Here is a 25,025-nt window from a genome sequence, read left to right as displayed (position 1 = left end):
AACAATCCGGAGAATTCCTTGAGAACTCCGCGCTGCTCTGAGATTGCTAACAAGTTGATGCGATAATTAATAATTGTACTTTGGCCGTTCCATCTTCTTTTATTGTTAATCAGCGTCTTCTATCTCGCATACCATAAACTTGAAGCTGTAGAGTATTTTTCTTCAACAGATTGCGCGCTGTGTTATTATTTTAATTAACCACTTCTGTCCATCTCTGTACAGGTATATACAAAGCGTTGGCTTTGCTATATCACGCAGTTCTGAATCGTTCTTCTCGTCTTTCTTTAAATGAGCGTGTCGCTATTGCGATGCAAGAATCAGCTCTGTGTCAGGTAAAAGGGATTAAAAGTTTCTTGCTTTTTCCGTATGCGTGGGATGAAACCTTTGCTTTTGCTTTTGTTCTGAAGGCTAAAACGATGAGAACTAACTGCAGAGATAAAAAAAAAACAAGAGAGTAGGGGCGGGGAGAGGGCAGGGGACGGAGAAAAAGATATTGGAACCCACGAAGAACTGAGAAGCCTGAGGCCGTCGAGAAAAGGGGATTCGTCGGGCGTGAAATATATTGACTCCTTCGGAAGTTTGGTCGACCGATGAGTTTCTCTGGTTCCCGGCGAATTGATTTGGCAAAGGTACGCGGAGCAGTCAGAGTATCCCGGGTGGGTTCTGTTTGTACTGGGAAAACTCGCCATTCACGGATCTGATGGTGTTTTTTGCATTTCCAAACTAACAAACATCGCATATGTACAAAATATCGACTTTATACTTTTATTTTATTATTTTGTCAATCCGGGATTGTAAAACGGATTAAATAACTCGACCGATACTCGAAGCTCTATTCTCAAGCTATTATATTTACGTCAATATCCCATTTCTGTGAAATTGCCCGTTATATTTCGTTTTTCCTTTCTCCCGGGTGGAAATCGCGGAGCAATCAGTTTGCATTGATCATATTGTTTTATCGATATACGTACAATAGTTGCCCAACAAGTTCCATCCACGAAGCCACGGCGTGAACAAGCCGTGTACCTAGACTCCGATTAAACGATATGTAATATCCTTTATTGAAACATTTGATTTTCCACCAGGTGTTTCGTACAAATTTATTATTTTAATAATTATTTTATCGAACGTATTACATATGTGTACAGCAAAAAATTTATACACATTATGTTTAATAATGATCGTTCAAATAAATACATTACGTACATATGTATATACGTATTATACATACGACGAAATTTATATCTAACGTACAATACCCCTTTATACCATGTATCTTTATACCTACATAGATAAATACTTACATCTAATGTGTGAACGTGGAACCTAATTATCCTTAGATGCATTGTCAATCGGAGCACTTAGTTGTCAATGCCGTGCAGACTATTATGCCAATCCAATCCGACCGAGTCCTAAATCTCATCATCAATTCCGTTGTAATAATAATAATTTTTAAATCGCAGCAATTTGGCCATCGGAAGAAAAGAGCGCGAATCAAGAGAAGCGAAAACCGCGATTATTAGAAATTGCGGTGGGATAGAGGACTCGGTAGCGTGGAATGTCGCGCTACACGACTAATTTGCTCCGACACTATCGCGAAATCTTACTTTTTTTTTAAATCGCTTCTAATATAACAGTAACGTTTTTCATTATGGTGGATTCTATTTCCAATCAGTCTTAAGTGTTCACTGTGTGCTATACAAAATTGACAGAGATTAAACATTACGGACACTTGCTTGCGATGAAAGATCGAACAGTTTCGATCGGTACGGATCAATTTTTTTTTTCTCATTCAGGTGAAATCTTCTAACCGCAAAATTATATACTTTACTCATACAGCACTGAGTGTTTATAGTATACACGCACACGCACTTGTACTTTTGTCATTTTTTTCTACGCTCTTCGAATACGTGTACACAGAAATACGCGTGATAAATCAATTATACACCGATTGCTTCGACGCGGTTGTTACGGGCTCTTCTTCGCATTCGTCACTGAAGATTCGGTTATTCTGGAATGTCACTGATATCCCCTTGATTAACCTAAATTACTTCAATTCAGGCTTGGCTTTGCAAAAGTAGGTGGCAAGCCATTGACGAGTTGAGCCGCCAGTAACTTGTGAAAATTTGGCTAGCGATGCTTCCGAAAAGTCCGGGTGCCGATTGAATTTATTCAAACGCGTATTAGGATCCTGACGAAATCTCGCGGATCATTTTTACGATACGGAATCTTCTAGGTAGGATTATCAAACTTATCGAACGTTTGACACATACTTGAACGAAAAACACGTTGGGTGAGAACATAAATTATGCCCCTTCGCAATTCATACGTAGGTATAACTGAACCGCCTTTCAGGCCTTTTTTTATACAGCGATTTCTTAAATTTTGTTTTCATTGTTTGAATATCTTCTGTCGGCAGTTTCCGCAAAATTTTTTTCACGGTCGTTAAAATGACAGTTTGATCAATTTGAAGTTTATTTTCCGAGCAACAAGAATCACAGTTTACGGTATCTGTCCTCGGGTTGATACTGCAGCTCCTTTGTTATCCCCTTGCGAAGAGATCCGTTCTCGACGTTATTTTTTTGATGGCTGGTAAAATCCTGATTGAACTGTACTGGCCGTAACCCAGTGAGATTTTAAGGTCGTTCGAATCTTCCGATTTGCTGTCCTCTTCGGCCTGCTGGTGAACAATCCAGACGGTTTTCAAGAGGGAGAAAATGAAGGTAGTCACACCAATCACACCCAAAATACTGATAACCACCGTCTGCACGACCGGGCCGATCTGTAGTCCCAGCCTCAGCAGCAGGATCAGATCGCTCGGCAGTTCGGGGATGAACTGAAATACGATAATTGACAAATTCTAAAAGTCACTTTGGTGAAAAAAAAAAATCAAGAAACTATTGCCTCGTTTGTACATATATCGAATGACGCGACGCGTCGGACTTGTTCAGAATATTCAAACGATCGCTTTCCTTGCAAAACTTGTCACGGACAATCAGTATAAAGTTTTCATTCACCTTTGTTAAATTTGAAAGTGATTTTTTTTCTTTCCTTTCGCTGCATAAAATACGTGACTCTAAAACTGCTGTGAATATTCTGTCTCTCTGTGCTCGGAATATAGTAAAGCTTACCAAATCCGTCCAGATCAGCGGTATCGTCAGGTCGTTGAAAGGTTTAATCCTTTCACTCCACTGGACGTTTTCCATGACCAGATTAGTTTGCATTCTCGAGTTGACGTGCAAAGGTATTCCGACGGTCTGTGAGAAGAAAAAGGCAAAATGAAATAGAAATAGAGAAACGAAGCTGAGATTGTTCAAAAGTTGGTTGGGACTGTCGCGTTTCGCAACGTTGCGAACTCTTTCAAGGTTCACTGCGTAAATATACACGCGCGTCGCAGATACGAATGCAGCGTTGCAGCATCCTGCACGGACGGTCGGAGATAACTGCGACGACTCTTTGATTCGGGTCTACGTACCGGTTGAAGGATGATTCTGGTATCGTGTCTCTCTTCGTCTGGCTTCAGACCGTCGACGGCCTCTAGCAGGCTCGGATCGGCCTTGTAGAAATGTGGCATTGACATTGCAGCTGGCACATCTATAACGAGTCGACAAACAACCGATTAAAACGACCTGTCACGGTGTTGTAATTTTTACCGTCTCATTGAATCGGTATAATCGATGCGCCTTAAACGAAACCTTATTTTGTTTTATTTTTTTCTCTGAATCAGGAAACTGGATATAGTTTACAGATAAGGTTTGAGATATAATTTTTTCGACCTTATCAACGATACGTAAACAGCATTTCTCGGTCTCTGAATAAAATAAAATGAAATTTAGATTTAAGGTGGGCCCCCCTCATAGGGCCGAAACTTTAAACACATTTTGACTTTCATATATGACCTTCGACATCGAGAAATGTTGTTCCTATCTTGGATCTCAGTTTGAGGCGCGATGCGATTCTATTTATCCTCTACGGTGGTGCGCGTGGCGCGTTTGCAATAATTTTTTTTTACTGAAAGCCTTTTCCTGTAATTAGCTGTACAGTGATAATTGGCAAAGTATGTACCGCTCACTGCTGGCACAACAGCAAAGTGTAAATTACATGAATGCGAAGGACGCGGTGACCCGTGTAGAAGCTTGACCTGGAAGTCAGCGCTCATACGCAGAACGACTTGGGGAATTTGTATTACCTCTGGACAGGGGTCTGAGATATCGCGTATTATATCATCGCGGGTTGGTGAAAGAATGAGAAAGTTGACACGCGCAACGTACAATTTTACGTAATCGTCTTAAACATGATAATTGCACCCAACTCGCGTTTATGCATGCGGATCATAAACGCCGTGAGAACAAGACGCTGGTCGGTCGTGATGCTGGCCCTAAAAGGGTATAACGATATGCTATACCGTGACTTTATACGGCAAAGTTCAAAGCGTGACATTTCAGTTACGTCATCTAAATGAGCTACGTGTTTCGGGACCCTTTGGATAAGTGTTCTCGGTGTATCGATTTAACAAGAATTGAATTCAACGCCTGTTCTTTCTTAGTCGCGTCTGGAGCAGGGGTTGAAAAGTTTGCAATTCGTAGGCTTGGTACATTTGTACAAGAATGGCCTCGATCGCGACCTTTCGACCGAACCATTTTCGCTTCAAAGGTTGACGAAAAGTTGCGACAGCTTTCTACGCATATACGTACCTATATACGTATACATACAGTATCACTTTTTAGGAAAGATAATCCGATTTTAAATTTATACCGAACAATGTATACATATACAAATGTTTTATTGATGTGTCAATTAAGCTAACTAACCGTGATTTAAATTTCCAGACTCAGATTTGGACCAATCGTTTTTCTTCCCCAATAATTAACCATTCAGTTGCGCTGCGACATGTAGGTGATGTGAATTTTAAATATTCACAGATGAAAATTTATTATTGTAACACTTCGACGTGTTGAAGCGTACAGTGAGCTGTATAAAACTTTCAGATTATGACGCGTTTAACAAATATGCCGAAAATGGGAACAGAAGCGAAACTGAAAATCTGTGTACTCTCATCGACAATCTCCTCGCAGACCATAAAATCGACTCAACTTATATTACCAGCTATAAATTTTTTCTCCAGCGTCCAAAGGGCGCGTGAAATCTTTTCCAACAAGATCAGTCCTCGTTTAGACGTATATCTACTTAATACACGGGGAGCTGACAGACTACGCGCATTTGATCTGGCCTCCCCATCAATCGTGAAATAAAAAGTAATCCACAGCGAAAGTGATTGTCTTACGTAAAATAAATCCACGAGTAGATTCGAACGTTCATCCGTTGCACGCAGTAATTATTCAACATCATTCCCCATTGCCACGCGTTCCAATGCTGCGGTTAATTTTTATGTTGCGAAATAATAATGCCTACGTATATACGACAGTGTCATTACAAGGTGCGATATTTTCGACTGTCGCATCCGCGCAGTCGATAAATCCGTCTCTTAAATTCTATGCTTGAATTTCGAACAGCATATACATGTATTGCACACGTGGATATCCAAGTACTCGTATGTGTACATGACGTAATTTTTCTGGTAAAACCCGATCGCACAGGACGTCAGGACGAGTACTCGGCATTGGCTATCTTCTAAGTAGGTATACGCTTTAAGACACAAGAGTACAAAAAAGTTTCTATTTACATTTCGAGTTTACAAATTTTGAGTCTTGAATTCGTATTACGTCAGATCGTTATATTGCCCTGAGTCACGATTTGTTTAATGAAAAACCGAAATACCAACGGTACAGTCCCAGCTTTCTTACGAGTAAAGATAAGGAAGGATGTACTGCGGACTCACTGTAGTAGCACGGCGTCATGTCGGAAAGCCCCATTTTCAGGCACTTCTTCTTCTCGCGACAGTAGCACTCGTTGTCGGGATTGACATCGGGCGGATCGAGGAAATTTTCCACGAAATTGTACATGTAACCGGGAAGCCCGCTTTCCGTAGTCACTTCCTTCACGAAATTGATCGGCAAAGTCCGGCAGAAAGCCTTTCTGAACACACGGAATACAGCGTGCTTGTCGAGGTTCGGAGGGAACAAAGTACCTTCTGTCGAACCACGGAGGCGGTTGCATTTCGTGTTTCTAGAAATATTCAAACAGAACGTGTTCATGGCACCACTGAAACAGCCGGTGATGTTGATAACAAAGCTATAATAATAATAATGGAAGTTTGGAAAAAAATTGATCTTCATGTAACTTAAAAAAAATTACGCGTCCCTTGGGAACTTAAGGAACAAAAACTTACAATGGGTTCGTCTCATTGGCTTCGGTCTGCACCCAACCCCAGTTTGATAGTCCCGGATTTCCGTTGAGCGTCTCGATGCTAAGATACCGTCCATCTTCATCCGTCATGTTTTCATTCTTTTTTATATTCATCGTCATGAGATTATTCCCCTCGTCGTAAAGCTGTGAATTTTTTTTTTTTTTTTTATATATATCGTCAATCTTCATGAATTATCTATGCCCCCAAATTTACGGTCAAACATAAATATCCGTAAAAGTATAAATCTACTTAAAACTTTACGAAGTATCTTTTATAACCGTTTGCAACTTGTTGCAATGTTCATACTTGATATCTCCTCAAATGCGAGGCTGTCGCTTGAAACTTTAAACCCAAACACGTGAAATACTGGTTCTATATGTGTATTGTACCGATGTTGAAACGCTTTCGTACAGACGGAGCGTGACTTTTTTAAAATTTAATTTTAATTCTTTTTTTCTGTCTTTAACTGTAACTTAAGTGGCAAGCAAAAGTTCAAACAAGTAGGAAGTAATTTCCCACTTTGCAGTGGAGCTTTAAACGCTACAAACAATTGGCCACCGACTTACAAATATTCCGCTAACGTCGGTCCAATGAAGACAATGGGACTTTTCTTTGAGACTGTATTTCAAAACGGTGATTAGTCTTGGCTTAGTGCAATTCGTGCGTCAAACGTTCCGAAATTGGGTTCAAATTAAACGTTGCGTGCAGTTATGAGAACGGTACAATCTTTCCAGTCATAACGATCGTTAACGTGGTCCTTCGATCGCACTTGAGAGAGCAGGTGTTTTATACACGGTCGTGTCTACATAGTGAAAGGATTGGACCAATAATTAATATGCCGTAGTGGAGGCTCGTTAAGAGTTCCGATGAAGCAATATCACCCGGCTGACATATCGACTTGGTTCCACGAACATACAGGTCCGCAATTTTCCCGTCAGTCGAACGAGAAAGGCCGAGCAAAAGAGATCGTGCAAAATGTGTTTAGACGGGCGTTGCACGTACGAATAGTGAAGCATATTGAAACGCGAGTTATTCAGGTAATAAGTCACCTGAATGTAACAACTCGCGTATAACCGGTTCGCGAATTGTGACGTAAGCCGATTAATCCCCAGCTCAGTTGTAGCATTATAATACCGATTCGCCGTCACATGTATCGCCGAATAAAACATGAATTTGCCATTTTTTTTTTATTTGCAACAGATTTGTCCCAGTTAATTATCGAAGTATCACATATGCGTGCGAGGCTAGATCAGTCGTGTTATATTAACGTGACACTTTGGTTGGAAATTGTGCGAACCCTTGTCAGGCGAAAGGTTGCGATACTCTCTTGCTCTTGTCCAAAGGTTGACCATTAGCCGAAGCATAATAGCTGCGGTGGCAAACAAGGGCGATCTTTTCTACCGTATCAATATTACACAAGGTACTTCGCCTACGTACGAATTCTGTGAAGTATACACGTTCAGCAGCAGTCGCCCCCCGTCGCAAACTTCATGCCGCAGAGGGCCGTCGAGCCACGAACCCTCCGTCTGTCAACGTTTAAGTGTTTCATTTTTAATTTCTTTCCCTTCCACATTTTGTGGAAACCACGTACAATGCCTCGTTTAACCGAAAGTGCAAAGCTGCTCTTGCCTCCGGCACACTTGCAGGGTTTGACAAAAGGCGCGCTCCAAATCACCGACCCGCGATTTTTCATATTTATACAGCAACGTTCCAGCGTTGCAAGTGTTATCTTAAAGCAGATGATTAAAGCGGACACTCACCCTATCCATCAGACCAAATTTGCGGAAGTTGACGAAGTTTGGAACCAGGTTGCTCGCCAGATGAACCAGAGTGTCGTCGTACCCCCAGAGATAATCGTAGGCGGTGATGTTCAGGATCGTTTGACTATCCAGCAACTCGATGAAACCCGACAGCGGAACCGTCACGAAGGAGCTGCTGTCGTGTAGGGCTGACGCCACTCCCTGACGATGCATGGTTAGAAACCACTAAATTATCTTCTTCGTGCTCCGGTGGGAAGTTAGTTGTTTAGCGAGGGAACGTAGGTACGAGAACGCGATTCATTTGCGCGTTTGGAAACGCTTTTCCTTGAAGGGAAAGCTTTCCGATAGCAGAAATTTAAAACATCGAGCACCTTTACACGTCACTTGACTAACGAAGAGGGTGATTGGAATCGAAGCGAGTGGATGACGTTTAAGAATTTATACTTGAACGAATTTCACGTTCAAGTGCTCGCGCGTCCCTCGAACCCTCGATCGGCGCTCTTATTTTACACTAACTGCGTTCCGCCGAGCAATGTGACGTTTTTCTTCCCTGACTGCTTCGCTGAACGTCCGACTGTCAGCTGAAGGGAATTTAATATTTCGAATAAAAGGACCGGCCGTACCGTATCCTACGCGTTTTTAATAATATATAAGCTCGGTGTATCGCCACGGTTTCTAGAATGTATGAGAAGGCAAAAACGGAACAAACGGTAGAAATAAGGAAGCAGAAAAAAATCGGGCATGAGAAAAATTCGTAGAACGGAGGAAAAAACGGAAAAGAGAAAACCCTGCGGCGTGACCCGGCTTCTTTCTCTGATGAATAATGCTGAATAAATTCCATCCCTCGAGAAAGGGCGAATTTATGCTACTGCTGTGCTAGCCTTTCTTTCCAGCTAAATTATACTTAGGTATGACTTGGCTTGTCTTCGCTACTTGAGCCGGTGAGTGCCAAGTGGGAAAATGATTCTCTGAAATTGTGACTTGCAGTCGTCGCTAGTACAGCTTACGTATACCTTGTACTAACCTCGGAGAGCTGAGTTGAGCTTTCAGAAAACTTTTATCTAACGGTAAGGTTATATTCAAGGGCGGTTGTTGAATAGTAAAACATATTAGGCCCCCCTAATGTGAAATTCCGTGCAACGCGATACTTTTTTTTTTTTTTTTTGCGAAAAATAGAAAAAAAAAATACAACCGAGTGAAATTTTTCAGTCAAAGTGCCCGCTTTCAGATGTAAAGAATATTTTACATACGGATAGTCTTGAATAATTTTCGTATACTATTGTTCCAGAGTGAATTTCAATGCGGGTCGTCATTTCACTGCCGGAGTAATGAGATGTTTTAAAGATCCTGAGTTCGTAGGAATCCGCGTATATATGATGTTTCTCCTTAAAATTCAGAAGATATGTAAACATATGCAATCACGTACTCGGTATAAGTGGCGAACTTCTTGCACTGAACACTTAATCGTGTTGATAATACCATGTAATTACCAATTACTGTACGAGATGTTGTTGAAAGCTATTATGTATTTACCATTGGTTATAAGTACTGTTGATTCGCATAGAAAGCTCATGGAAATACAAATATACGTGCCTGTAACGCGCGTTAGAGGATGAACATAATTATTGAGGTGGCAATAACGGATAAGTGCACGTATAATCGAATCAATTGCATAATTAATTGGCATAATTGTTTACCAGTGTCAAGTGACAGGTATTGTCAGGTCTTCCGAGAGAAACAAACAGCTTTTTTTTTTGTCTTTTTACTGCGCTTAACATGTATAGATCGTTTCGCTATCATTAATCTTTATAATACTCAATATATATTTTTTCTCATCGGTTCAATTACTAGCTTCAAGCCTATACAATCGAATACGATATCCGTGAACTATTTATACTATCAATTTAACCACAATTACAATCATGAATTCCAAGATGTTATTTAATAGCATCTGGTTTGTGACCTTTTAATCACGCACTATCCGCGCCCTCGTAACTTTTTTCGCATTTTCGGACTCTGATTAGGTGCTCGCTTTTATCCACCTGTAAAATGTTATATTCTTATCCACTCGTATCTCTGCTGGGTTCAACTTTCAGCTTGTGGGTATATCCTATTTGAGCTGAGAGGCAGCGCGGGAAGTGATACGATCTTTTTGACTTCACGCCTTGCACCTTATAGTCTCGCCTGAATTACCTCGTGCCGTTCGGACTTGCAAATCTTAAATACCGAGTGCGAGGAGTCACCTCGAGAGCTGATTGAAACTGTACGTACCGATAATCTAAGGCTTGGCTGCGAAGAAACCGAGAAACTACCAAAGATGGAGGAAAACTGCTTGTATCGAATATCGGCGCCTCTTACGAAAAGTAGCACAATTCAGATTTCTAACGCTAACTAGCAATTATTGTAGTTTTCACTACGTTAACTAGCACGTTTCGACATTGACCGCAAAAACTAATATGTTGCGGATTTCACCATGAAAATCAACAGGTTCGTCGCACTGAAATGAATAATATTTCTACTTTGCGACGTTTTATCATTATTTGATTTTGTACTGTAAAATATACTAATAACGTATGAAAGTCACTTCGACTACCGCAAACCGTACAAATCTTCAGAGTATCCTTATTGCACTAATCGAACCATGAAAGTTTTCGAGGTAATAACTGAATCGTGCTAGTTATCGCGGTGATAGCCGAAACATGCTAGTTTTAATAAAAAACCGAAACTTGCTGGTTTTCGTGAGAAATTTGAAACATGTTAGTGTCGTGAGAGGCGTAGATCTTATCACGGGATTTCGTAGAATAATTACCACCCGTGCGACCTTCACCGTTACAATTTATTGCCACGATCACGTGTAGCTGTCTGATCTGTGTATTACACATCGATGACATTAGAAGAATAATTCGAATGAGAATAAAGAGAGAAAAAAAGAACGTCGTAAACAGAATTGGAGTCGGAACAAAAAATCTGTGTCTACTGCACCGCTGCAAATTAGCAAGTATAAATGGTAGTACGGAAAAAAACTGCGATCACAGGGTCAAATAATTAATATGTATAAATTTCGTTACGTGCAAGCTGCGCGGAGTTATTGATCGTCGCTATTAAATCCGCGATCATGATTATTTGCCATTTTATATAATGGCTACGTGTATCACAGGTGGAATTAATTACAATTCTCGAAAAACTGATCACCGCATGCCGAAGATGAAACGGGAAATTGTCACGCTAGAGTATTTTGAAAGCTGCGAAATTCCCACGGAGTTTTATTCGTTTTCTTTTTCTTTCTCATAGTCAAAATAAGTACGACGGGAGGATCTATGAGCGAGGTGCAGTAATCGTTGCAGATATCACACAGACGTCAGAGGCCTACTTATTATTGGCAGAATGACCCGGTGCTCTTTAAAATGCTGACAATGAAGGTATGCACAACATGTACGGACTCAGGTCCTAACTCACCAGCAACGGAACGTTCGGCACCCGAAGTATCGCGTCTTTCGGATCGCCAACAGACATCTCGGGAACGAAGTAGACCAGCCTCTTAGGACGATAGGAAACCGTCCCGTTGGGATTCCACGTTATGTTATGGTTCTCGAGCATTTCCCTTGGGAGACAAAAAGGCAGGATTGAACATTAGAGCGGACCGGTGACTGCTGCGGTTTTTAACTCGTACCGTAGAGCTAGCCGCGAATATCACTACGGGACGTTACCTTCGCGTCGTCACGTACGTACGAACGCCCGCTTGATTACTAATCGGTATCGATGTACTTGTGTTCCCACTTACTGGTAAACGTACGGGCCGATCTCCTCGACCCTCAGCTTCTCGGTGCCCGCGATGAACTCGTTGGGATTCGTGATATTGAATATGTAGACCTTTATGTAAATGTCCACCGGCGGTTTTTCCCACAGTGAAAATACCAGCGTACCGGGAGCCATTCTCAGCTTCTGTAACACGCACGATCAAAGCACGAGGATTTATTTTCTGCACTCCGCAACGTGTCCCAAACCATTATACCCCGGTGTAAGCGTGCGCTCTACGATTACCTTGACAAAAATGCGAGACAGGTTATACGTGGGATTTTATTTATGTCGACGTTCGACGACTCGGGAGAGCGTGAGATATAAATTTATTTTATTTTTTTGTTCGCCAAGTTCTTCGGAAGGAAGTCAAGGATCCATTTAACGCTATATCCTCGAATCATGCGTAGGATTAACCTTAAGTTACCCGTGTGTACTTGATCTTGGCAAACTGCGCAATTCACGGTTTCACTCCGTGATTCTTTGATAAGCTTGTTGTACCGTGGCTACTGGAATTTTACTCACTTGTTCGACTATCACCTTGATTGGATTTATCACATAGATCGCGTACGCCAATGCGCTGCATGTTATCCCAACCGTGAATAGAATCAAACATTCTGGAACAGAAAAATTTCACGTCGATCAGTTGGCTGACAAAGATTTTTGACCGGCTTCAAGTTCAGGTCCACTCTTTATTTTCTCTGAATTGTTTTCGAGACAAACTCATGAATAGAGCTGCTTTTTATAAAATTGTTTCTTTCATTTTGCATCCATCGCTACAAAATTCTATCGCTAAAAACTTCGACTCCTTTCTAATGTAGCCCCTTCAAGTCACCTTCTCTGTATAAGAAGTCACTCACCGGTGCCGGTGTGGTATTAGTTATATCATTTGGAATGCTGATTTCTGTATTCAAATGGCAAAATAAACTAAAAGTGAAAGGGGAGTAGAAAACTGGATCTAATTATTAAGACGTCATATTCGATAATGAGCCCTATAAATTTCAACCGCAGATCTCCGTTCGTTTGCTGCTCGCATTTCGCAATTCCGTATATGCTGTATGGTAATGGACTGAAAGGTGAACTTTATCGCCACACTTGCACATAACGCGGATATTTCACTCAAATCGTGATAATTATTATCTAAGAATCGATCATACGTGAAATTGAACCACCTTTCAATTTTGTTCGTCTAATATATGGAATGAAAGGAATATGGAATATGAAATATTAGCTCAACTTAACATTAATAGTGAATTATACGAATATAAACTGGCAATTCATGATTTTAATTTATTCGAACGAAGGTGTACTCAGAAAGATTCTGCCAGACGTCGCGTGGCGTGGGTTGAATTGGCGAAATTACCGAATGAACGGGAAATTCATATTGAGCGTTTGCGACGAGTGGCTCACAAGCGAGTTTTGCCAATTATTCAACCCAGTAAGCGACCTTCTGTGATATAATATTATACCACTAATGAATTATGCAAAATATTGCTGAGTAATATTTACTCCGTGATCTTCCTTGAAGTGAATTTTTTCTTGCTTTTATTATCCCTATCTACCCCTCGTTTTATGTTTTGCCATTCAAGCTTGGAGCTCAAATTTTATGGCACAAGTACCGCATAACGATAGGCGTATTGAAAGTTTCGTTGTGAGATTAATTCTGAATCATACACAAAAAAAAAAAAAAAAAAAACAGTAATAGGCTCATCGGCTGGAAATTTATTTTCTTACGTACAGTCCATACTTTAGGGTGTTTCGAAAAAAAATAATTTACGATTTTCCGCCGTGATATCTCCTAAAAAGTTTGTTTGCATTAAAAGCAAAATTTTATCGAAAGATGAACGTTCTACGTGATCTGTAAGATTGCGCTCATTTGATTTTTCTCCATTTTCATATTTTTTTGAATCAATGAAGAAACGCGTTGTAGAAATTCCATTATTATCTTTTTCCTGACATTTATATTCAACCCAAAGATCACGATCCATAACACAACGATATATCAACCGGGAATCTTATTCGCCTAAATTAAATGTTCATATTAAATTATAACTATTTTGTGAGGATGAACTGACAAGGAAAAAGTCGTCAGATACATTTCTCAAACATCAACCGGAGACTGAATATTACAAGTGAGAGTCTTCTTTGTGACGTAAATTGATATTATGATTGATGTAAGCAATGAAAAAAAAACAATTATTCACGATAATTCATTAATTCAGAGAATGTAAAAAACGCGAAAGATCAACTGAGTGCGATCTTCCACATGTAAGAAACAATTGAATGCACTTTATGGTTATGCAAACTACTATCACAATTTTGGGCATGTGGATATTACAATTTGCAGGGGCACCAGTAAGCGTTATTAGTGTTTGTCTAGGAGTAGGATTAAACATGTAACTTGCCTCTCAAGGATCAACGGTGACTTTGGGAGGTTTGAATGTCTCCGTGTGTAAAGTCCAGTCTTAAATATTCACACATCTTATATCGAGTTGTATGAATCGATGATACTTTGGCATCAATAATGGGTCAGTGCGCCCAAACGTCACTCACCTTGGCCCACATGACACATCAAGATCCAAGAATTAATCAAGGCTCTCGTCGAACTGTTTCGATATCTTCCACTCGGATTTCTATTTCTTTTTTCTTCTTTCACACCGTCCAACTATTATTTTGCACCGTCGTCCCACCGTTCAATTTATTCGACCATAATTACTTAGGTACCGTGAAATTACAGCGCGGGCTCGATCATTTTTGATTGGCACCGGAATTCTCAATTCGGTTCCAACAGTCTGATATTTAATATCTAGTTCCTGTCATTGTTGGTTAGCAGGTTTCTGCTCCTGGAGTTACGTTCCTACTTTTGTATTCATTTTACAACGCTAGGCAACATTTTTTTTTTTCCTCAATTAACAGACTAACAGACGTCTAGAATACGGTGTAGTTCTTGTTCTTACTCTTTTATTTGATATCTTTATATGAATGTTGTTGAGAGTTGAATGAAATTGAGAAACGAAAAAGGAAACAAATCTTGGTCAGAAAAAAATTGGTCATTGTAATGTAACCAAATAACTACCTTGTCCTGAATCATTAACTACATGATTGATGAGATTGCTGCGGATTTCGGTGAGTTGTCTATAATAAGTGTTGATGAAGAGCTTATTGATTTCTGTATTAGCGGTGTTAGGGAACGTGGTCGAAAAAATTAGTGTTAAATTAGTTGTACAGTATCGTTGGAAAGAAATCGTGAAAAATTTTGGAAGAAAAAGTGATACTAAGTTAGTACAATTGATTTGAAAAATATTTTCCACGATTTCGCTACTAATTCTGATGAAAAGTTGACGGACGTCAAAAAGCGAATTTGGAAAACGTATTTTCGCAGATACCGTTGTAAATGAATCCAGGAAAGCCAGGAAACTGCAATATTTGAAAACAATTTTCAGTCGCGCGTTGTTAATTTTTATTCGATTAATGAATTCCATGAGCCATAGAAACGATGCTGTCTAATCACGAGGGTGTGACTTCACCTTATCATAGATTGTACCGTGGCGTTACAGCACCTGTCATGGCACGGGTGTAAACATGCCGATTTTTTTCCGACTGATTCACAATAAATATTGACTCTCGCTCGTGTCTGTTTACACAAAATTAACATTTGAACACCTTAGCGGTCATAAGTTCTAGGTATCAACGCGTTTCAATGCCATTTTCGACTATAACTAGGTATGCCATTATGCACATATTTGTACGAAACTGTTCTTGGTCAGAGAAATTTATGGATATTCAATGTAAATAATTGTTATTTGATTTTCTACGAGGCTGATTCATCACACAGGCGGGGTTCACCGGTCGGACGGTACGTAATACACATAATCCGGCACAACTCTAAAATCAATCACGATCCGTGCGAGTATACAATATCGGCCAACAAAAGTTGATCATGATTTTGGTCTAATTGTAAGCGTCGTTTCTCAAGTCAATGTCAGTTGTCCGTCATCGTTCATGAATCACGAATGCGTCACGCAAAGGCGGGCCGCGGCATGAATCCTGGTCTTCTTTACGATTATCCTCTGGTTTCTATGCCCATTCAAGTCTTCGCATAGCCGCACATGGTGCATGGAAATGGAGGAGTAGATATTACGATAGCGATGCAAATGTACCTATCAAATAGTCCTTCGCAGTCGGCACGTATACGCGACGCCGCGCCGCCTTGTTCGACTTGCATTATGAGGCAAACCCCTGAACCATTTCGTTTATTACATTACATAGATCATTGCTGTATTACATTGTTCGAACGAGCTGCACACGCAGTACAGGCTTTGAAGCTCGTGCGTCCTCCAATACGATGCCCATTGCGAACCGTCCGCAAAATTGCAAAACGTGCACAACTACTAACTTGCAACCCGGGTTAGTCCTCGCAACGCTTGGCAAATATTGGACGACTACGATGAGTGCAAGTTTAGTCAGTGCTTGCGGTCTCTGTGCACAATTTTTCTTCAAACAAACGAACCAACCATTTGGACACATTCCGGTCTCCGTATGTATACAATATCTTCGTGAGATTTTGGCACTTTTCAAGGTTTACTCGTCTGCCAAACAACAGTGTTTTTTTTTCGGCAAATGTTAGATATGTCTTTGTATAAAATTCGTGTTCGCATCTCTTATACATCCTGTTACGGCTGACGATGTTACGATATTCGATCATCGCCAAATGTTTTATAATTTTTTCGTGTTTGTACGGTTGGTGCGTCAACCGGTATTATTGTAAGAACAATCAGCTTCCAGACTTCAACACTAGTACAAGTTTTCCAAAATATATCCGATTTCCACATTTTATTATTTGCTGTGAGATTTCTTTGGCTCGCGACAACGTTCGTTCACTACGCACAGAGGACCCTTTTATTCGTTAGGCTCAATCTCAGATTGCACTTTATTACCATATGTATATGCGGTACGTTTATGCCTCGTGGTGTACTTAACGTTGAAATATCCAAGCAATGATCTAACAGAGGTTAGCAGTACTCTCGTCAACAATTTATCATGCTGGGTGTAAAAATCTTTCGTCCTCTTCGGCCTATTCTCGGTATTCATTGATTTTATTGTGAAAGTAGGATATAACTTATAATTCTTTAATGTTTACGAGAAACCGGTTTTATTCATAGTCGAGGTATAACCCATCCGTTTGTAAAATCGAATGCGGTGTAAGGCAGCTTTTGCAGGTGTAAGTAGGTACGGAAAAACCAGCCGCGGGAAGTAATCAATATCGATAAGGAAACGTTGAATGAGAAAGTTGACATGATAATTTTGTTGAAAAAATGACGATGCCACTTTGAAACACCGACGTCGTACAAAAAATCGTATAATTCTCATATGCTAATCGGTTATAGAGCGGAGTATCTTTTCCAAGTGCCATACAGGCTGTCGTCGCATGGGGTTCTTGCATTCATTAAACTTGACCCTCATATGACGCACATGGATTCGCCCGTTCGCCGAGTTTATAATCAGCAATTAGCGCGCTAGTCGGTCATTTTTCGTCGAGCGATGATGACTCGTCGTTCCATTATCATTATCTATACCCCGTACGCGTGATGTGTTTTTCGCGTAAAAGAACTCTGGCTGTTTGTCTTGGTTCACGGGACGCGAACAAATTAGTTTTTCAGCGAAACAGAAAAAATTGAGAAAATTTTGGCAATATTTAGAGTTTACCCGCTGTAAGAAAATATAGGATATCAAAGATGCCCGACACACCTGAGAACCGGAATATTAACTCTTACGAACATGCGATCTGTCAGAATGACAGTATGTTTTCTTACCTGCAGTGTATCAACAAATCACTGTTATTACTGTTGTTCAACCCTATTTGTCACTTCTAAGTGGGACATGAATTAATTGCCGTATCATCCGCGATACGTTGTAGGCTTGCAAGTCATTGCAGTTGACTTTGAAAAATAAGTCAATACGTATTATACATTATATTATCGATTGCGTGCTAAACCTTTTCAAAAAAAAAAAGAACTGTGTCAAGTGAAACAACAATTCGCAACATTCTGACGCGATAATTTTCCACGGAGGATAATTTATTATAATAGGTACATTCCATCCAGATGTTGGAGTTAGTTTTTTCTAACCGCTTCATCGGGTTCCAAACCTATAATCAGGGGTCAAGACGTCATAACGTCGTACACCACGTATAATAAACCAGGCAACAATTTGAGGACAACGTACCGATCTTGTATTAAAAATCAATCTTGTGCGTAAAAACATTTACCAATCATTGCTAGTTCGTCAGAGATTTGTTGTTTACAGTTCGCATAGTTCAAAGTCACCACTCTAGACCTGGAAATGCGAAATCGACCGTGACAGTGGCCGTCTTTCGTCGACGCCGTAATGTTACGCGGGTTACCCAATTTCTTTTTCGATGTAACCTGAATACATACGATTTTAATATTCGATTGCGCAGTTTTCTACGGATGATATGTAAAACACGTGCACATGATTCAACTAATGTCTAATTTCGCGTAGCTCGGAAAGGGTTTGCGATCAAGAACCCGCGCATTCTTCATTTGAAACGATTGCGTAACGTACGTTTCGTTTTCCTAAAACCTAGTAATTTTGCCCAGATACACGTGCATGTATTTACCTGACCAGCTTTATTAAAACCCGGTTATCGTTGTCGTGAGGTAACGTCTCCTCCCCTCGTTGATTGCATTACAGTCCGCAGCTGCCGCGGAAATCAGTCGTCCGTAACATGGCGTAAACAGATGTATGTATTATGCGTCGGAAACGCGAACGTCGCAAAGACATGACTCACCTTTTTACAAAAATTATCTACTCGACGTATAAGATTAATAATGCGGTTCCAACCACGAAACGAGAGATCGGCGTAGCAGAATAATAATAATAATAATAATAATAACAATAACAATAACAATAATGGTAGTAATAAAAGATTCCCGAAAAATAGGATCGCTGGCCAGTTTCAAGAAGTTTGAGTAATTCTTACAATCAGTCACATACCTATACGCAGATTATGCATGTGCAGGGTTAAATGTGCGGTCCAACGATGCCAGTGTCCCATTTCATTTATTTGAATAGCCTTATTTGGCAAAAGACTTCCTTGACATTATTTCGAAATGGTATTTCTTTTTCTATTTCTACATGCAGTGCTATGATTGTACTCTCATTTTGTTGTACTTATGTTTCTTCCACATTATCATACGTTCCGTAGCGGTAAGCAGTGTGAGAAATTTTTTCTCATACCTATAAAGAATGTATCTGCACCTATTATTCTATATGCGTAACGTACCATAATTTCGTACTGTATTTTCGAATTGTTAATCGAGATCTCATTATATACTCATGAATGTATACGCACATCGCTAATTGTAAGTGTTGAAAAAGCGTGACAGAATCACTTTGGCGTCTTTGACATAATAACCTTAAAAGTAAGAAATAAAGATTGATGGAAAGAAACAAAATTGAAATGTTGAAACGGCAACTCTTTTCCCGCGAATGTGAGAATTTAATTATTCTCATTTTATGGCTAGCGTATAACTGGCAATTAGTTTGGCGAATTCGGATTTCAGTCTGCGTCACGCTGTTTCTCTTTTCACGCCTACTCGTAAACTCATTAATATCCACCTTATTAACGTATGATTTTCTCTTTTCTCTTTTTCCAATGAATTACTTCAAACCGTAGCTGGTGCAAATTAACCATCCACTAGTATGTTGAATCTAATTCACTCTGTCAAATTAAACCCATCATTCTTGTCCATCCCTGGAAATCCATCGTTCGCAACTTAATCAGTGATCATAGCCTGGAACCACGAGTTAAAAAGCGATGAACAAATCGCAAACGTCGTTTTACCACGTAAACAAATTAAATGTTTCTTCTCGTGTACAGCTATCTAATTTTCAAACATGGCGCTGAATGTTTGAGCGAATGGAACGAGAGGTTTTCTCATGTAAAATACACGCGATTCCACTCGGCTTCTTCCGCAATATTAAATTTGCGGTTGATCATTAACTGACGCCACAAATGCCAAGGCTTTAAATCGGATGATTGCTGCGCCGGATATTTCTTTCGGACAGCTCCTGTGAGTGACAAATTGTAAATTCGAGTCCTTCGCAGAAACTTGATGCACAAACACGTTCGTTCATAATTAATATGAAGCTGCGACGTGGGCGATGAAAATTTCTAGTTTCTAGTACCTTGAAAATTTATTCATCCTATCGAAAATGGGAAAAACTCACTTTTGAATTGCTGTAATTGCGCGTTGGCCTTCATGATGAGACTGTCTTGGCTTCTTTTGATAAATTCGTCCACCTCCAACCGGCCGGATTTTCGGGTCCTGAAGCAAACGTAAATACAGATATTAATATAATGCATGAAAATTACTGGTCCACGTACAATTTCAACGGCTGACAACTAATATTCGTTTCCCCCTTCGTTAACCTATGTTATACCTACCAAGGAGAACGTTAAAATTCGGCGAAACGGTGTATTTGAATTGAAGTCCGGCTATTCATGCGTCCTCGGAAGTTTCCGAAAAATAAATCACCGATATTGGCAGATTTTTTGCTCTCGAGGAGTGGAATTTTCCGAGGGAGCTAAAAATACAAAGTCTAAGCCGCAAACATGTTCCGTCCTCAGAAAACAGGAAGGTGCTAATAAATTCGGTAAATAGTAATTCATAGTTCTCTGCGAGGTCAATCTTCAAATCGACTCATACGAATTAGACGTAGGATCGCAAATGAGTCCAACTGGAATGTTGTTGTTTTTAAAAATTATTGGTTTACTTTTGCAACGCTGTGCAGTAATCGCAGAATATTTGATAACAGATGAGAAGAAAATGAAAAGCATTTATTTTCAAACACTGGTCTCAACGATCCTAGTTTTCCTGCTTTGTATACCGTGTGATATGAATTCAAGAAATGTCTCTTTGAACCTCGCAAATTACACGATTTTTCACTCGACCCAACTTTGGAGTTCGACGTTCAATAAAAGTGCAGTTTTTTTACGTGGCAAATATCGGTCCGTTAGAATTATTTTTTGTCCCTTCTATGCATTGACCCGATGCTTTTGGCCTCGAATTCTATCACATATAATTATACTATCACTGAAAGCATACGAGAGGACTTTTTAAATTTTAGCCGTATCTTTTATTAATTGTGTGTCCATGACTTTTATGTGCCTGTAATACAAGTTTGTTTTTCAACACAAAACGCCGCTGGCGTGTTTTTATGAATAGAAAACGGTAAATTCACCGCGCGTGGTTATTTTCTTCAAGTTTTTTAACCGAAGTTTGCAAGCGCTGACCGTTCTTATTTGTCAAATCGAATTTTATGTGTTTTTTGTTCTAATTTTTCCGGTGAAAACTAAATTATTGCTCAGTTTGTTTCCAAGAGATTCAAGCTATTTGGTATTTCCAGTCATTCGAAAGTTCTCTGGTTTTTTCACCAAATTCACTGATTTTTACCATATTCACTTTTTTTTTTTTTTATCAATTATATGCTGTTCGAAAAAAGAGAAAGGAACAAAAAAAAAAAAAAACTTTAATAATTGTAGCGAAGAAACGCGGTTTGCTATGTGTTAGAAACTCACTGTCTGATCTCCGCGAGTCTTCGAAATTTAAAGTCTGTAAATTGATTCGGTAATTTATTTTCTTCTATAGATTTAAAAACTGTAGACAATTTTTTACTACTTTTCGTTTGTATTAGTTTATTAACATTTTTAGCAGGTGCAGAGGCAAATATTTATCACTCTCGAATATCTGGGTACTCTCGATGTAATCCAAGTCAATCGTTGAAATATTTTGGCAATACTGCATATTTCGATTTGAAAGCCTTGTTTCACTCGCGAAGTTATACGTCTCCTCGTCTAACCCAACCCTCGATCTCAGTTTTTCTCAATCCTCGAAGAAACAATGAACGGCTTGGCTATCTGCATGGAGTATAAATATCCCGCTTCTATCTTCCCGACTTCGCGCGTCGTTGCAATTATAATTCACATGCTGTAAATTTATTTATTTATTTATTTTTTCCATAGACTTGACCGTGAATATATCTTTTGTACTATCTTGTATTCTTTATCTATCGGTTCTGTTTAAAATAGCACGTTAAAACGCACGTCTTTGTTCATTTTATCGTCGCATCGAAATAATGAGACGATTCTCACCCTGTGGATATTCTCTTATTCAGTGTTTCTCTTTATCATTGTTTCGTTAGAGATACGAAAACGCTTACATACAGGAATTCGGAATGTATCCTTCTCCTTTTGTCGCTCTTATATATAATCTTGGGAACTTCTCTCGAATAAATCGTTGACGCGTGACTTGCGTTGATAACGAGACCCGTGATACCCTTCACAGATACCATTCCTGTAATATACCGCCAAAATCTTTTTCATTGGTTAGACTTGGAGAACGAAAAAAGAAATAGCATCAAGCCAATTGAAGCATATTTTGGACGTGGTGTAAAAACTTTGGAAAATCATTAGATCGACTGTTCTCTGTATACTCATAACCTATTAATACTATACTTTCTGTGAGGTAAGGTCTTTTTTTTTTTTTTTTTTTTATTTTGTTGTTTTTTTTTAAGACCATCTGGTCTCCCAAGACTTATCGAGGATTGCTTTGATCGGTTTGTTGCTGCTTCTTCGCGACTGAATTACGTGATATAGTTATTAGTACTGAGGCAACAAATGAAGTTCACTACGACCAGAGAAAACCATCAGGAGCAAATTTGGCATCCGTGAAGATGAGCGACGCGAAACTACAATAAGCGCAATCTATGAGGTAAACGTGAGCTGTCAAGATGCATCGATCATCGATCAAAAGCGGTAAGCGCTACAGGATCACCAGACTCCATTAGATTACCAACTCCATAGATCGGCTCGGCACTTTCAAGATGCATGATATTGATTTTTCAACGACTCGTATAAAATGTATCCGAATAGTTTGTCCGTCGTGAACTTATGAATAATATATGAGCTTGATGCGACCAAGATTTGATTGGAACACGTATACTGAATCTAATTGGTGGAGAAAAAACACTGGCTATTTTTGCATCGGTCAAATGTCACACGAATATATGCATATACGTATACACACACATATGTAAATATATAAATATTCTCGTATTTAATATCTTATACATTGAAGTCGAGACCCGGTTGGATAAGAAGAACCGAAACCGGAAGAAAAAGATCGGCGTCGAAAGAAGGAATACCTGTTTTTCTACTCGATTATAAGTATGGACCACAGCCGAGGTTGCTTTATCACTTTTTTTTATACATACATGGATAATTTGGAATTAGATAAATTCTCCGAAAGACTCGTTAATCGATCACGCGACTTCTCGCTCAAAACAGCTTAATGGCAATATTTATTGAACAAGGCAATATTTATTGAACAAGATTATATGGTTTTAGCAAGTGGCTAAAATTTGTCTTATTTTATCACATAATTTAATTTTATCATCGATTGGCGGTTCGTCAGATTTGTTGTTAGGAACTCCATTCGTGTGTAGATATATCACAGTGTCTCTCTCAGCAATTGGCATTGTTGCCTTGACTCTTTATAAAATTGTACGAAAAACGAAACTTACTTCGCTCAAGTACCAAAATATTTCTCGTAAATACAGGCGTAGTTTGCTCGACGAAATACTTTCGACTACGCGGAGAGGTTGACTCAACTATGCCATTGGCTTCGCCGTATATAACCTCACGACATAGTTGGGTCAGTGACGTTTCGCTAATTTTCACAATGACTTTTTTTCACTTCGTATATACTGTATTTATTTATGAATTATAGCTCATAATGAATGGTGCATCAAAACGATAAATTTTCATTTTTTTCTTTTTACGTACGCTTCGAAGATTTAGTTTTCAGCCTCAAACGAAGCCTCGTTAAACCGGAACTCGGTAGTAAAATTCTAAAAGGTACCTCATCCGGCTTAAATTTTTCAGTCACTCTAACCGAAATATCTCGAAAACTATACACGTTGGGAAGCTGTTTTTGGTTTTATTTTGCGGGTAATCAAATTTTTTATAAACAAGGTCGACGCTGCTACACATACGTCCAGAATTGGTAGACTCGCTCATATATATGTATGTATAAAGTAGCCCTGTGAGATAAGGTCGAGGAAAAGTTGGATCTCCGGAATGGTTCCGGTGTCTCAATTTCTCCCTCCGTACGCGATTCTGAAGCAAGAGAAAGAGAGAGAGAGAGAGAGAGAGAGAGAGAGAGAGAGAGAGAGAGAGAGGGAGAATCCTGCAGGAGATTCACGTGTCTCGGGAATAACGCGAGGGACGTCCGCATGCATCAGTGTGGACGGCGCCAACTGCCTGATAGCTATTCGAGTCAGACAAGGTGTAAGGAATCCAGGAAAGCGACGGGCTTCCAGGACGCGTCCCTTAGAATTCCGGGTACGCGCGTGAAGCTTTCCCTCGAGAGCCTGAAGGAGCTTTCAAACGAGACCAACCCCCGGGCCATTAACTCGAACACGTAAGTGTTCGGCGAAAACACGTTGCGAACAATCTTGTCGCCTTGGTGCAGCAGCAGCAGCAACGTGTTTCCAGTCTGCGGTCCGTTGCGTAATAATTATCCGCACTGCGAGAGTGCAAGGCTGTCTATGTATATTATATGTACGCAAAGGCTAACGCGGGAACGTATCACGGACCGAGCGAAACTAGTTCGATGAAAAATGAAGGATTCAAAACTCACCCAACGCTCTGTACGTCGGCGTTTTTTTTCTTTCCCCCCCCTCCCCCGCCTTGTAGAGGGACCCGTGGGATATGCTGCGACGGGGTGCGAATCCGATTTTCAGGGTAGAGTAATCCTCCCCACTTTGTGCGATTGTACGGTCGATGACCGGTAATTTACTCTTTCTCCGATCCCGCGACACTTCACAATCGGCAAATAATCCTCTGTTCGACCTTATCCACTGTTCGTATATGCCTGCTTATTCATATCTATAAAACATATAACTCGGATATTCGATCAAAATTATCGTGATGTCGTACGCGCGTGTAATCGCTGCTCGAAGGATACTCGCAATCGGCGATCAGTATTTAACACGCCGCTACCGATCTAACCCTGGGACGACACGCATATGAGGACGTATAACACGCGAGGAAGTTTGGAGTTAACAGGCCTCCGTCG

The 25,025-nt window shown here is 39.9% G+C and overlaps 2 protein-coding genes across 11 annotated transcripts in view; one reads left to right on the top strand and one right to left on the bottom strand.

Annotated features, from left to right (window-relative positions):
• The window catches only part of LOC124302658 (HEAT repeat-containing protein 5B), a 77,174-nt gene that overhangs the window by 15,345 nt on the left and 36,804 nt on the right, over nt 1-25,025 (top strand). The window contains exons 1-2 of one of the 9 annotated variants that reach the window (XM_046759037.1): nt 10,142-10,330; nt 11,359-11,486. The exons of 7 other annotated variants lie outside the window; for them this stretch is intronic. Coding sequence is in view for 1 of the 2 variants with exons in the window: in XM_046759033.1 (XP_046614989.1) it covers nt 22,654-22,658 (5 nt within the window). In the remaining variant the exon portion in view is untranslated. Of the gene's footprint in view, nt 1-10,141; nt 10,331-11,358; nt 11,487-22,461; nt 22,659-25,025 lie in introns of those variants that run through there. One more of the 9 variants, XM_046759033.1, reaches the window with a different exon arrangement.
• Nucleotides 1,038-25,025, bottom strand: LOC124302661 (scavenger receptor class B member 1). 2 transcript variants are annotated; one of them, XM_046759048.1, is made up of 11 exons: nt 24,588-25,025; nt 20,116-20,213; nt 12,388-12,479; nt 11,849-12,009; nt 11,524-11,668; nt 8,068-8,268; nt 6,290-6,450; nt 5,840-6,126; nt 3,476-3,594; nt 3,132-3,257; nt 1,038-2,836 (listed from the first exon to the last, which is right to left on the bottom strand). In XM_046759048.1, exons 2-11 carry the CDS (start codon nt 20,147-20,149, stop codon nt 2,543-2,545), a joined length of 1,620 nt encoding a protein of 539 aa, XP_046615004.1. In that variant the 5' UTR covers nt 20,150-20,213; nt 24,588-25,025; the 3' UTR covers nt 1,038-2,542. The 2 variants fall into 2 exon arrangements, with proteins under 2 accessions (XP_046615004.1, XP_046615005.1); XM_046759049.1 differs by lacking the exon at nt 24,588-25,025 and adding an exon at nt 20,333-20,478.

Source organism: Neodiprion virginianus, chromosome 4 (assembly GCF_021901495.1).
Source record: "Neodiprion virginianus isolate iyNeoVirg1 chromosome 4, iyNeoVirg1.1, whole genome shotgun sequence".
Taxonomy (NCBI): Eukaryota; Metazoa; Arthropoda; class Insecta; order Hymenoptera; family Diprionidae; genus Neodiprion; species Neodiprion virginianus.
The sequence above is the reverse complement of the archived record's forward strand: the minus strand, read 5'-3'. Positions and strand labels throughout refer to the sequence as shown.